Source organism: Mytilus trossulus, chromosome 10 (assembly GCF_036588685.1).
Source record: "Mytilus trossulus isolate FHL-02 chromosome 10, PNRI_Mtr1.1.1.hap1, whole genome shotgun sequence".
NCBI lineage: Eukaryota > Metazoa > Mollusca > Bivalvia > Mytilida > Mytilidae > Mytilus > Mytilus trossulus.
Window position 1 is genome coordinate 71,472,711 of NC_086382.1, and position 13,938 is coordinate 71,486,648.

The 13,938-nt window shown below is 47.0% G+C and overlaps 1 protein-coding gene across 1 annotated transcript; it reads left to right on the plus strand.

The window, feature by feature from the left end:
* Positions 1-344: 344 nt before the first annotated feature.
* On the plus strand, positions 345-11,801 carry LOC134688476 (uncharacterized). The gene is made up of 2 exons (XM_063549231.1): positions 345-499; positions 8,767-11,801. Exon 2 carries the CDS (start codon positions 8,781-8,783, stop codon positions 11,226-11,228), a length of 2,448 nt encoding a protein of 815 aa, XP_063405301.1. The 5' UTR covers positions 345-499; positions 8,767-8,780; the 3' UTR covers positions 11,229-11,801.
* The last annotated feature ends 2,137 nt before the right edge of the window (positions 11,802-13,938 follow it).

The window sequence follows — 13,938 nt, forward strand, 5'->3', positions numbered from 1 at the left end:
AATGGCGGACAAATAGCGATAAGGTGTATTGATTCTAATGATTACTGTTTGTTTGTTCTTTGTGTATGTGTTGATGACAATCCAGATTTTGGATTTTTATATGATCTAAAGGAGAGAAGCGGAGTCACCCGAGGACTGCCGATTGGGTTGCACGAAGAATAACTGCACTGGCCGAGAAGTTACGATTGAGTACGAGAACATTTCGGTCCCGCCACATTACAAATTCGGCACATGCCTTCTCGGCGTACTTGCAAACTCGGGGTGCAATCAACAGTTTTTTCCTATGACGTCATATTTTGAGGGACCATCTATAATTGACCCTTAGTGGTGTTAATGTTGTAGTATTCGTTGGTATTAAGCCAGACCCTGCCGGAAGTGCACGATCCCATGATGCCTCTCTCTCTCTCTTTCCGGCAACCAAAATATAGACAAGAACAGAATAACCAAAAGAGACAATCTTCATCCTAGAAGAGACCACAAAGCCAATCAAGCTTCTTGGGTAAGTTTCACATTTACTCGGGATCACAACATTGGCGCTGCGAGCACTTATTTGCGTGGTGCATTGCAAGTAATTGCTTATATTGTGATTTGAGGCGACGTTCGCTTCAACAGTGTTTCCCGCGGAAAAGGATTCGGGGGAAACCTTTACCGATCGTTTTTTGTTGTGTAATACTCTGGTAGAGAATATTACATAACATTACAGGGGTTTTGCAGCGCGGTAGAACCCCTGTTTATTGTGTGGCATTGAGTATTCGTTGTTTTTTCGTATTTTCAAGACGACTTGGATCACGTGACCTGGGAGGAACGGGGAACCAGTCGTGTTGTTAATTGTTCTGTTTACCTCTGATAACTGCAGACCAGAAGGACGGGTTACCAGTAGTGTTATTGTTCTGTTCTGTTTGCTTCCGCTAATAACCGCAGACCAGAAGGACGGGTTACCCTATAAAGCGGAAGTTTTGTTATTTAATAAAAATAAAATAAAATAAAAACATCTGTATTATTAAAAGAGTTGGTTGTTGTTGTTTATTGATAAATAAATAAACTTGGTACAAAAACAGTGTTGATTGTTTACAGTTACAATGTCCATCATAAACATAAACACTTGTAGCTTTCAAGAGTTACTTCAGCTCCCAGGTATAGGAATAAAAACTGGGGAGCAAATTATGGACATAAGGGAGGGTAAGGGTTTTGTGACTGAGTCAGATCTAGCCACAATATCCCATCTTCGAGTGACAATGGCCCTCCTGTCTAGGCTAGACTTCAATCAAAATGGGGGTGGCCAAAATAATGGACCACCACCTGAAGCCCAAGGCAGGCACAATGAAATGTTAAGCAGGGTTAACACATTAATAGATGGGGGACACGTTGCCTCACAAGGCACCCCAGCACGGGTACATGCCCAATCAGAATTTAAGCAAGAGGCATGGCATCAGGGGCAAAGTCCTGGACCCTGGAATGGTCCTAGTCAGATGGACTCTGCCTTTCTTGAGTGTAGCCCATATTCCGGGGATGCTGGAGCTAGACCTAAGACCCCAGGAAATTGGGATGGGGGATACAGGGAACAAATTACAAAAAATGAGTGGAGTCAACCCATGATGGGTGACCCAAACCAAAGTAACCCCCAACATCAAGGGAGTAGTATCAATGCCAAACAGCACTGGCCAGGGGAAGCCAGTGCATGGGACAAAACCGTTCCAACTAAAAGGGGCGCACCTTCATACCCCATGGGTCACACAAGCAACTATGCAGGTCAAGGGTCAGCACCCTGTACCCAACCAGCTCACACTGGTGGGGGACAGTATGAAACACCCCGCAGTAGGTATGGCAAGTGGCAAGACAATAGGGGCGAGGACTCCAGGCAAGGACCTGCCCCGACGTATGAGGAAAGACCAAACAACAGGGGTGAGGACCCAAGGCGGACCCCTGCCCGTGCCTATGGGGATAGACAATCCCAAACTCAGTACAACCAAGGGTATACACCGGTGCCCCCACAAGGGGTCACCACTGGGGGGAGCTACGGGCAACATGCTTACCCAATGCCACACAATGAGGATAGGCCCAGGGAAAACATAAGGGGACCTGACAGCAGAGGTGGGGCACGAGCAACTTCAGGTGCAGTCTCTAAAGTTAGCAATGCCCCAAAAAATATCAAGTATGACGGGAAGGGCAACTGGCAGGCCTTTTTCACAAAATTTGCTAGATACGCAGAGGTTTGTGAATGGGGTCCCCAGGAATGTAAAGACCAACTTTGCTGGTGCCTTGAGGGGAAGGCCAGCGAATATTATGCCCTCATAACGGAAAGGGACAGGGAGGTAAGTTATAGGGAGCTTGTGGAAAAGCTTCACAAGCGCTTTGGTTTCAAGGCACTCCCCGAGACCGCCCGGGTTCAGTTTAACAATGCTCGGCAAGCCCCTGAGGAGTCTCTGGAGGACTGGGCTGACCGGGTGTTGTCCTTAGCCACTAGAGCCTTTAGAACCCTCCCTGATGACTATATGTATGAGCAGGCCGTGATGCGGCTGTGTCAGGGTATTGAAAATAAAGAGTTGGGGGTGCAAGTTTCTAATCTTCAGCCCCAAAGCATAGAGGAGGCCGTAGATAAAATACGGCTATTCCAGCACAATACCCAGGCAATATATGGGAGGTCAACCAGGCGTGAGGTTAGGCAGGTAATGGGTGGCCGGTATGACGACCACCAAGAGGTGTTCCAAGAGTACCAGGTACCGCAGGTAAGAGCCACTATGGCCCCAGAGAGGGCCCCAGGGAGTACTTGGAAAAGTGAATTGGAAAAGACCAATACAAAATTTGATAATAAGTTGGGTCAAGTGCACGAGAAATTGGATGACATGATGGACCAATTTAGGAAACTCCTCACTCGCACTCCGGCAAGAAGCCCCTCACCGGGCGGACGGCCAGCTGCCGGGGGATGTTTCCACTGTGGGGAGAGAGGACATTTCAAACGGGACTGCCCAAAATTTAGGGGAAGGTCACCATCAAGAAGCCCATCCCCATATCGAGGGTCTGGGCGGGAAAGTGTATGCTATAACTGCTATAAACCTGGGCATATGCGAAATGAGTGCCCAGATCTGCGGTCAAAAGAGAAAACGGTAACTTTTGCTGACCAATCTCGTATGGCACCAAGTTCGTTAAACTCCAACGGGGCAGCTCCACAGGTCAGAGCAAGCCCCCAAAAATAGAGTTTGGCCTGTCAACAGATGTGCAGTTTAGGGATCAAAATGTAGGGGAAGTAACCTTGGAATATCAGGGTCCAAAATCAGTTTGTCAGGGGAATGAGGTAATGCCCATACAAATACAAGAGGCAGAGGGGTTGTTATCAGTAGAGTCTAAAGGGGAGGGCACCCAGGACATAGAGTCTGTAAATAACCCAGCCCCTGAGTGCCCATTAGAGGATAAGGAGAATGCTTCCTCCGATTCAGAGGAGGAAGTAATCCAAGACCATGGAGTTGACCGTCACTTGTCAAAAACACTGATATATGTGTTGCGGCATGGTGCCAGTAAATGGGGACTCAAGGTTCTCCCTGGGGGATTCGTTTATGTTGATGAGCTCCTGTCGAGGCACCCAGGATTGTCAGGGTACACTCTCAAGGAGCTCACCCGTCTGGTTGAGGTAGACGTGGACAAACGTTTCACTTTAGATAGGGACCAAGATCATGGTTGGTGGAAAATAAAGGCAAACCAGGGGCATTCCATTGAAGTGGGATCTTTCGGTATGCCCTCAGTAGAGGAAAATACTGTTGCCCATGCCTACCACTACACAACCATGCTTGCCTGGGGGGATATAGAAGAGGAAGGGTTGAGACGGATGAATAGGCAGCACATTCATCTATTGAGTGAGGTACCCCCTACCTTCAAACCTCATTGGGAAGTACAGATAAAGATAGACGTACCAAGGGCTCAGGCCGAGGGTTACGAGTTCTATTGGGCACCCAGTAGGGCTATATTATGCTCGGGTAACCAGGCAGGAGTCTTGCCCGTCAAGTTCTTTAGGGAGGTTGTTCATCTAGACTCTGGAGAACAAATCAAATTTGGACCCCTTATTGTTCAGTCAGTGCTTACCCAAGATCAGGGGGACCCTGGGGGTGAGGAGAGGGGAGAAATACCAGGGAGCTTATGGTTTGAACGCGAAGATACAAGCCTGACAGCAGTAGCTATGGCCAGTTATGGAGAACCCCAGGGTAGCTGGGACTCCACTGAAGACCATAGCCCTCCCAGGGCGGCAAGAACCATTGATACTGACCTGGAAAATAAGGAGGAAGCCCATAACAGTGGGGCCTCCTCTTCAGAGGGGGAAGCAGACACCACATTGGTTGATGAGGAAAATGATTGTGAAATTGTCACTGTCTGTCAGCTCCGTTCCGGGACAGTATTTAGGGTACCCATTAAAGTTCAGGGGCAGAGTTTGTTTGCTGTGGTGGACACTGCAGCAGAAGTGACCCTAATATCAGAGGAGGTATACAGGTCCCTAAAGTCTGTGCCCCCCATCCTCAGGGAAGTCATCATGAATACAGCAGGAAAGGGGATGCAAATGAATGGGTATGTTGTCGGGCCCGTGAATTTGGAACTGGGTTCCAAACTCATACAAACAAATCTGTATGTGGCCCCTATAGAGGATGACATGCTGTTGGGTTTCGACTTATTAAGAGCACATTGCATCGACTTGCAAATGTCAGATGGACAGCTGCGGGTAGGAGACGAGGTCATACCCATGACTATGGGTAAGGTCGGGCAGGCACCAAGGGTAGCTAACGTGACAATCCGTGATAAAGTTACGGTGCCGCCCAATTCAGTGATGAAGCTCAGCTGCCAGGTTAACTGTGAAATGCCCAGTTATATTGTCGAGGCAGGCAGCCCCTCTGGTCTTTTGGTTCCCCGCACTTTACATGAGGCGGGGAGCCAACCAGTAGTATGTCTGATAAATACTTCAGATAAGCATATACATGTGCGTCAGGGGGAATTAATTGCCCAGGCGGTAGAAGTTGAGAAAATAGAAGTCCCGGCAAAGGTACGTGTAGTAGGTACAGGGGGGGGTACTGGCCCAACAGAATCTGACCAGGGAGTCCCCGAGCACCTCAGAGATCTCTTTGATCGCTCCAAGACACTACTGGGAAGCCAAGAGCAAGAAGCCCTGGCATCTCTGTTAAGGGAGTATGGGGATGTCTTTGCAGCAAGTGAGTTTGATTTGGGGAATTTTTCGGCCATTGAACACCAAATTGACACTGCAGGACACCCCCCAATAAAGCAACGAATGAGAAGAACCCCTATTGGGTTTGCTCAAGAGGAGGAGACCCACTTAAAGAAAATGTTGGAGGCAGGGGTCATTCAGCCTTCAGTTTCTGAATGGTGCTCTGCCCCGGTACTGGTAAGAAAGAGGGACGGGGGGGTCAGGTGGTGCATTGATTATAGGGCTTTAAATTCTACCTGTGTAAAAGACGTATTTCCTCTAGCTTTAGTAGAAGAGTGCCTGGATACCCTTGCAGGGAATCGGTGGTACTCTAAGCTGGACGCTAACTCAGCGTATTGGCAAGTGAAAATCAAGGAGGAGGATAGGTCAAAAACCGCATTTATTTCAAAATACGGCCTTTTTGAGTTTGCCAGGATGGCATTCGGGCTCTGTAATGCCCCAGCTACTTATGCCAGGGTCATAAGCTTGGTTCTAAGGGGGTTAACCTGGGATATAGTGTTGGCCTTTCTGGACGACATTTTGGTTCTGGGAAAGGATATAGCTTCTCATTTGGCCAACCTGAGGGCGGTCTTACAGCGCTTTAGGGAATACGGCCTCAAGCTTAAGCCAAAGAAATGTGAACTGTTTCAAGAACAGGTAGAATTCCTTGGCAGACTAGTAAGCAGGCAGGGTATGAATATTGGCCCAGGCTATATAGAGGATGTGAAGAAATGGCCAGCCCCTCACAATACTAAAACGGTAGAGCGTTTTCTGGGGTTCGCCAATTATCACCGGGCTTTCATTGAGGGGTATTCTAAAATCGCAGTTCCCCTTCAAGATGTTACAGGCAAAAGGTCGTTCACATGGGGGGAAAAACAGCAGGAGGCATTTGATAAACTGCGGGAGGCTCTCACCTCTGCACCCCTACTGACCCTGCCCAATACCTCTGATCCATTTATCCTAGATACAGATGCCTCAGACTATGCAATCGGGGCAGTCTTGTCCCAAGTACAAAATGGGGAGGAAAGGGTAGTTTGCTATGCCAGTTGTACTTTAACTCCAGAGCAACAGCGGTATTGCACCACCCGGAAGGAGCTCCTGGCCGTAGTACGCTTCACCAGACAGTTCCGGCACTACTTGCTGGGAAGGAACTTTGTAGTCCGCACAGACCACAGTAGCCTCACCTGGCTGCTTCGCTTTAAGCAGCCCCAAGGGCAGCTGGCCAGGTGGCTCGAAGAGTTGAGCCAATATCACATGGAGGTGCGACATAGGGCGGGCTCCAAACACATAAACGCGGATGCCCTGTCCAGAATGCCTGTTGACTCTCCATGTCAGGACTTTAAAACCGAGGTCAACTTGGCAACCCTGCCCTGTGGGGGTTGTCCATACTGTGCAAGGGCTCAAGCACAGTGGTCTAAATTTATGACTGATGTGGATGACGTGGTCCCATTGGCATCCAAAGGAACAGGTGTGGGGAAACGGTCTGTAAACGAAATACTGGTCACTGGCCAAAATTCTGATGAGGTTGGGTTTTTAGATGAAATACCGGTTGCTGATCCAAAACCAGCCGATGAGGGTATTTGCATATCACGAGTGACAGTGGCCACGGTGGGTAGAGATGTGGTGATAGTCCCAGATGACCCAGAATGTTCCATCCGGGTTGTCCAAGATGGGCTTGGGGTGGTTTTAGGGAAATATTCTGTTGAACAAATTTGTGACGCACAGAGCAAAGACCCGGAATTTAAGTGGCTCACTGAGTGGCTTGACGATAACAGTTGTCAACCTGCTCAGGGGGACCTGTTTCGAAGTAGCCAACCGGCAAAATTTTACTGGACAATCAAGGAGAGGTTCAGTAGGGATGAACGGGGAATGATAATGTATCATGCAAAAGACGGAGAGGGAAATAGGTTGCTGGTGCCCCGAGAATGGAGGAGGGACATTATGGAATTATGCCATGACATCCCCTCAGCTGGGCACCAGGGCATGACTAGAACCCAAGAAAGAGTAAAACAGTTTTACTACTGGCATGGGCTTAAAAGGGACTTGGAGGGCTATGTGGCAAGTTGTACGGCATGTAACCAGAGCAAGAAACCGAATAAGACTGCAAGGTGTCCAATGACAATGTTTCACGCTGGGGCTCCTATGGAGAGAGTGCACCTCGATTTTGTAGGGCCCCTACCAAAGTCAGACAGAGCAAATGAACACCTGCTCATGATTGTAGATCAATTCAGCAAGTGGGTGGAGTGTATCCCCCTCCCCTCTCAGACGGCTGAAGTCACGGCAAGGGCGGCTGTTAACGATTTTTTCTGTAGGTTTGGGTATCCATATGAAATATTTACAGACCAAGGCCGTAATTTCGAGAGTTTACTCTTCCAATCAGTTTGTGAACTGCTCCACATCCACAAGGCTCGGACCACCCCATATCGCCCTTCTGCTAATGGCCAGGTAGAGAGATTTAATCGAACCCTCCTGGCCTCCATCAGGTGTTTTGTGGGTACCAATCAGAAGACTTGGGACGTACACATTCCCCAATTAGCGGGGGCAATTAGGGCATCAGTGAATCGATCCACCGGGTTTACCCCCAATCGCCTCATGTTGGGCAGAGAGGTAAACCTCCCTGCTGAGTTAATGTTCAGGCCACCAAAAACGGGGCAACCTCCAGACCTGGCCGGGTATGTGGGTGACTTAGAAGAGGCTCTAAGGTCTGCCCATGAAATTGCGAGGGCAAACCTCAAGACCTCCCAGCTTAGAGCTAAGCAAGCATACGATCTTAGGGTAGTTGCTCGTCAGTACAAGGTAGGGGATGTTGTCTATAAGCTGGACACAGCTTCACTGCCAGGGAAGTGCAAAAAGCTAAACCCTATGTGGAGGGGGCCAGGGGTCATCCTAGCAAGAATCTCGCCCTACCTGTATAAGGTAAAAATGAAGAAAGCCCTCACCACGGTGAACCATGACCGTTTGAAGCTGTGTAGGGATAGGGAGCTACCGGTATGGGTCAATCGGGCAATAGAAGAGCTCCAAAATGGGGGTGTGGCCCAAGCAATGCAACCTAACAACCCAGTAACCCCTTCACAAGGTAATGTTCAAGATCCTGTCAGGGTGGACCAGGTGCCCCCCACCCTACAATCAACTGAGGGTAGAAAAACAAATGCCTCAGGAAGTACTGGGGCACTGTACTGCACTTGCCGAGGACCTTATACGGGAGAGTTTATGATCTCCTGTGACAGGTGCAGTGAGTGGTACCATGGCAGGTGCGTGGGAATCTCTCCACAGGAGGCGGAGGAATGGGAGAACCAAGACTACATATGCTCTGGTTGTAAGATAAAACCAGATCCACCGCACGTTAGTCTGAACCCTACTGGACTGCGCAGGTCAGCCCGTAGGAAGGGTTCAGAATAGGGTGCTGTTATGATGCTGTTGTTGTACATAAGGAGTCTTTAAGTCATTGTAAATAGTTTCAGATATTGTACATATGGAGGCAACTATTTAACTACATTGGTATCTAGTTAGATAGCTGCTATATTGAACGACGAGGCCAGATGTAATTAAGTTGGGCCTTCAAGATGTTGTATTTTTTGTATTTGCAGAAAAGACAGTACAGATGTCCAGTGATGAGGGGAGTTCGGGAGGCAGCCCAAAAAGAAGTTGGGCTGCCGAGGAAAAGCTTGTAGAGGAGAAAGAGCAGAGAGAGGTAAGCCCCAGGGGACGACACCACGATAGGGTCCCCTCAGTTGAAAGGGTTGTCCCAAGCCAGGGAGATGCAAAGGGTCAGGAGGGGGAGTTCGAAGCTAAGGTCCCAGGAAAAGACATCTCTGGGGACCACAGGGACTCCTCCCCAAAGGCTAGGGATACGGGTTCTGGGCTAGTTAGGGGCACCAGGGATGGGAGCCATGATTCCAGGGCCCGGTCAGGTAGCAGGGAGGACAGAGTTAGGGACCCCAGTGGAGGAAGGAGCCGCTGTTCCGTTTCCAGGAGCACTCCAGGGGCCGCTGTCCCGATGGCTAGGGACACCCCTGTGGGCATTCCAACCGACCGGGATGCTCACAGCGCGCCTCCACTGGGTAGGGGTTTTCAGGGGCGAAAGGAGACCACCCAAGAAAGGAAGAGAAGAAGGAATCGACAGAAAGAGCGCCAAGCTGAAGAGACAGCCAGGCTGCAGAGGGCACTAAGGGAGGCCCAACAGATGCGGACACCAAACTCGTTCCAGGGAGGAGGAAGAAGGGACACAGGGGTGTCGTGGCAAAGGACACCCCAACATAACTACACGCCCACTGGGACAGGGGTGTCAGGACAGAGGACACCCCAGAGGTATAACACACCGAGAGAGACTGGGGTGTCGGGTTATATGACACCCCAGGGAGGCTGTCAGACGAGGAGGACTGGGATGTCGAGTCAAGGGACACCCCAACGGGACTGCCAGCCGAGGGAGACTGGGGTGTTGGGCCAAGGGACACCCCAAGGAGACCAACAAGCCAGGGGGGCTGGGGTGTCAAGTCAAAGGGCACCCCAACCAGACTACAAGCCGAAGGAGACTGGGGTGTCAAGTCTAAGGACACCCCAACCTGACTACAAGCTGAGGGAGACTGGTGTGTCAGGCCAGAGGACACCCCAAGGACTTGCACTGCCAAAGTTGATGGACATCCCCACCCTACAGCAGTGCCCCATCCAGGGTTGCCCCATAAGGGCATTGGATATTCAGCCACATGTGATGCTGGAACATGTGGCTGAAGTATTCGGAGAACAACGAGACCAGCCAAGGGCTTCCCTCGCTCCAATCAGGGTAGCAGCACTACAGGCACAGGCCTGGATGCTAGTGGGTGGGGACCTAGAGGATTTGGTCACCCATGTGAATAGACTGGAGATAACACGACCCCACATCATTGGGCAGGCAGTCCAGGGGCAGATGGAGGAGGTATGCCGGGAAGGGGGACGACCAGTTCCCCCATACTTCTCAACAGCACCGGTCAACTCTCCTGGAGCCCTCATTGACTGGAGGGTCCAGGCAGCCATAATGGGGGAGTTGGGAGACAGGGCGGATGCGTTTAGGGGAATGTTTAGGCTGCAAGGTCCCCGGGCAGCCATAGGGTCCTCAGCAGGCCAGATAGGACAGGCAGAAGGGGGAATAGATCCGTTGAGGTCCCCCTCCGACTCCCCTCCAGGAAAAAAACTATTTGTGGACAGTGCAATCAGGAGTCCAACACCTCCCGCATTTGACTCCCACTTCCATTTAGACCGGGGGTGGAGGCAATGGAGGATGAACGGGAGGATGGACCGGCAACGGTTCATCGAGATGCGCCTTCCCACCCCCCCAAGAAACCCAGTGGACCTAGTAGGAGGGGTTATGGTGTATTGTGACCCAGGGACATGGCCATCTGCATTGGCATTGCAGGAACACCCTGGAGGATCACCCTGGGTCACAGCAATAGGAGTCCACCCCAAAAAGGCCCAGCAGCTGGACGATAGTTCGTTCGACAAGATGGAACGGCTGCTGGGGTTGCCTGGGGTAAGGGCCATTGGAGAAGTTGGGTTGGACCAGAGCCAGCGGGACCCACCTCTTCAAAGGCAGGTTAGCACCCTAAGGTGGGTCCTAAATTTGTGCAAGGGAAGGCCAGAGGTTCCCCTCATTCTCCATATTAGAGGGGCTCCCGAGGATCGCCATAGTGCGGAGGCGCACCTGAAAGCCCTCACCATAGTCCGGGAGAGGGTGGACCCTCAGCAGAGGATCCATCTCCACTGCTTTGATGGGGGCAGGCAGGAAGCGAGGCGTTGGAGGGATGCCTTCCCCAATGTCTATTTTGGGTATACGGGGGAGGTATCCCGGTTCGACCAGGAACAAGGGCAAGTGGTGTCGTCCCTCCCCCTAGACAGGATACTACTGGAGAGTGATGCCCCCTATTTCAGGCCATCATGGGTGCCCAATCACAGCTATGGGCATCCCCAGTATATTGCCGAGGTGGCAATGGGACTTTTGGCCTTTAGGTCGGGGGACACCCTTTGGGCATTGCTGGAGGCCACCACCAGCAATGCACGAGTTCTGTATAGGGTGTAGGTAGTGGGAGCAGTTTCGTGTAAATAGGTGTAAATATCTGTAAACCTGTCCAGAGAGGACAGTTAATTTTAAGTTCGTTTTGTTAAGTTTATTATACTAGCCCCACCTACATTTGTAGTCAAGGGGGCATCACCAAGGATATGAGGGGACTGGGATCGTTGCTGAAAGGGGTAAGGGACTGGCTGTACGTTCCAACAGGGTTAATTTAATTTAGCAATCTCGAAAAGGAAACGAATAATTAGTACCCTTGTCTAATCTGGGCCCCTCTCATCTGAGGGGGCCCACCTGGAAAATTCACTATTATCATTTTGGACAATTTGGCAATAAATAAATAAAAAAAAAAAGAAAATTCTATACTTACAACAAACATATAAAACTGGGGGGAGTGTAGTATTCGTTGGTATTAAGCCAGACCCTGCCGGAAGTGCACGATCCCATGATGCCTCTCTCTCTCTCTTTCCGGCAACCAAAATATAGACAAGAACAGAATAACCAAAAGAGACAATCTTCATCCTAGAAGAGACCACAAAGCCAATCAAGCTTCTTGGGTAAGTTTCACATTTACTCGGGATCACAACAATGTTAATGAAGATACTTGTATAAAACTAGAAATCATTAGAATCAGAATTTTCTCTAGTTTATGATGAAATAAAAATAAATTGTACTTTTAATAGTACCAAAAAGTTTTATCCAGAGAAAATGGGAAAAACATTGCCTAATCTATGCATAAAAAACATGAAATCAGGCCATGTGCACACCCATGCAGACATGATACATGCACATTTTTCATATTCAAAACTGTATGAATTTCATAGGTTTTTACCTGGTCTTTCTAAAAATTTATGCTTCAGGCTACGTTCGCCTGCTCCGAAAAGAGCTACATTGGGTGCAAATAAGTTTTGCACTTTTCACTGCCAAAAAAACAGGATGTTTACAGTTTGTCTCCCCTTAAAACATGTGTATTTAATCTAATTTTTAAAAAATATTTTAATCATACAACCTGTTTTAATTGAAGCTAATTAACTTATTTTTACAATCAAATATAAAAAACATGATACTTTCACCAATTATGTTGATAAAAAGGGACTTCCCTCCAAGTCTATTTTTAGTTGGGGAATAACCCCTATTTTTTATACGAAACTGTTTATAGCACCCTCGGCATATTACAATAGTGCAAACTCGGCACATTACAAAAGTGCAAACTCGGCACATTACAAAAGTGCAACCTCGGCATATTACAAAAGTGCAAACTCGGCACAATACAAACTTGGTCATTGATGATAATGTGCCAATAAAGACTTATTTTCATTTCTTTTTCAGTATTCAATATTTCAGTGTCACTTTTTTGTTATGTTGTCTTCTATTAAAATTGTTGTTTGTATTCTTATTATTGACAAGTTATAACCAGAGACATATATACATATATGTGTATATATGTCTCTGTTATAACTCATTACTTTAGGGACCGATCAAAATTTCTTGACCGGTGCAAAAAGAAAATTGTCTGAAATAATTTCCATGGTTACTGGTAGAATAAAAATATGCGTGTCTCGTGCACTTTACTAAGTAAAAAAGTGTGTGTCCAATGTTAAAGCACAAAAAACATGATCAAAATTGTGCCTACATTACGTGTTTTTTGGTATTTGGTTGGATAGCTGAAAAACATGCACAGGAGCCCAAACAGATGACAATATGTTATTGGCTATAATAAATGATACATGCAATATTAAACAATTAACATGTATGAAATGTATAGTGGAATACCTTTTTTTTTTTTTTTTTAAATTGCAGCTTAATTTAGAATATGACTATTCTGAATTCACAGTGGGTAGGTTAATTTTCCTATTGATTTTTTTTTTACAATGATTTTTTTTGGCTTAGAATTAAAAAAAAAATCCCCATTATTTAGATAGCCATACATAAAGAAGTGAACATCTCGAGATTCAAATTTTCAATTTTAAAACGAGAGGAAAAAGCATCAAAATTAAAGAAGTGAACATCTCTAATTTCCACTCACAACAATATTGTATTTTAAACATTTATTTAATAGTGGGAAAAAAAGTAAAATTTACCATCTCAACACATATGCAGCTTGATTGATTATATATTTATATATGGGCCTTTCAGAGCTTGTTGGGTGTGGATTTGTTGTGACATTTGAATGATTATTCCAATCATTTTTTTTTTGCACCAGTATGCTACTGTATTTGTTAAATTTCAACAAACGTTCTTTTTCTACAGCCAGTATGTATTATAAAAAAAGAGTTTTCATTCTACAATGTCTATTGAATTTGCATAATCATGATAATAATATTTATAATTAAGGTAGTTCACTGATCATCATTTCTGAGCATGTTAAGTTTTTGTGTTATTTAAGGAATTATGGTCAACATGTACAAAATAAAGCAGAAACATTAAAACAATTCATTTTGTTAATTAAAGTTGAAGTAGCGCTTTTAATTGAATGGCCATTTTCAAAATTTCTGTTTCATTTCAAGGGAGATAATTTGTATAGAAAGTACATGGATATCACACATTTTGTCAATTTACTTAAAAGAATGGTTGGTTACACCAGATTTCCTTTTATTGAAACTTCTAAAGCATATGAAATTGAGATTTTCACAAATTTTGCTAGATGTTCATGATGTTATAGATTTATCAATTTTTGTTTTTCATATACAGACATTGTTTCAAAAAGTTCATGTCCCAT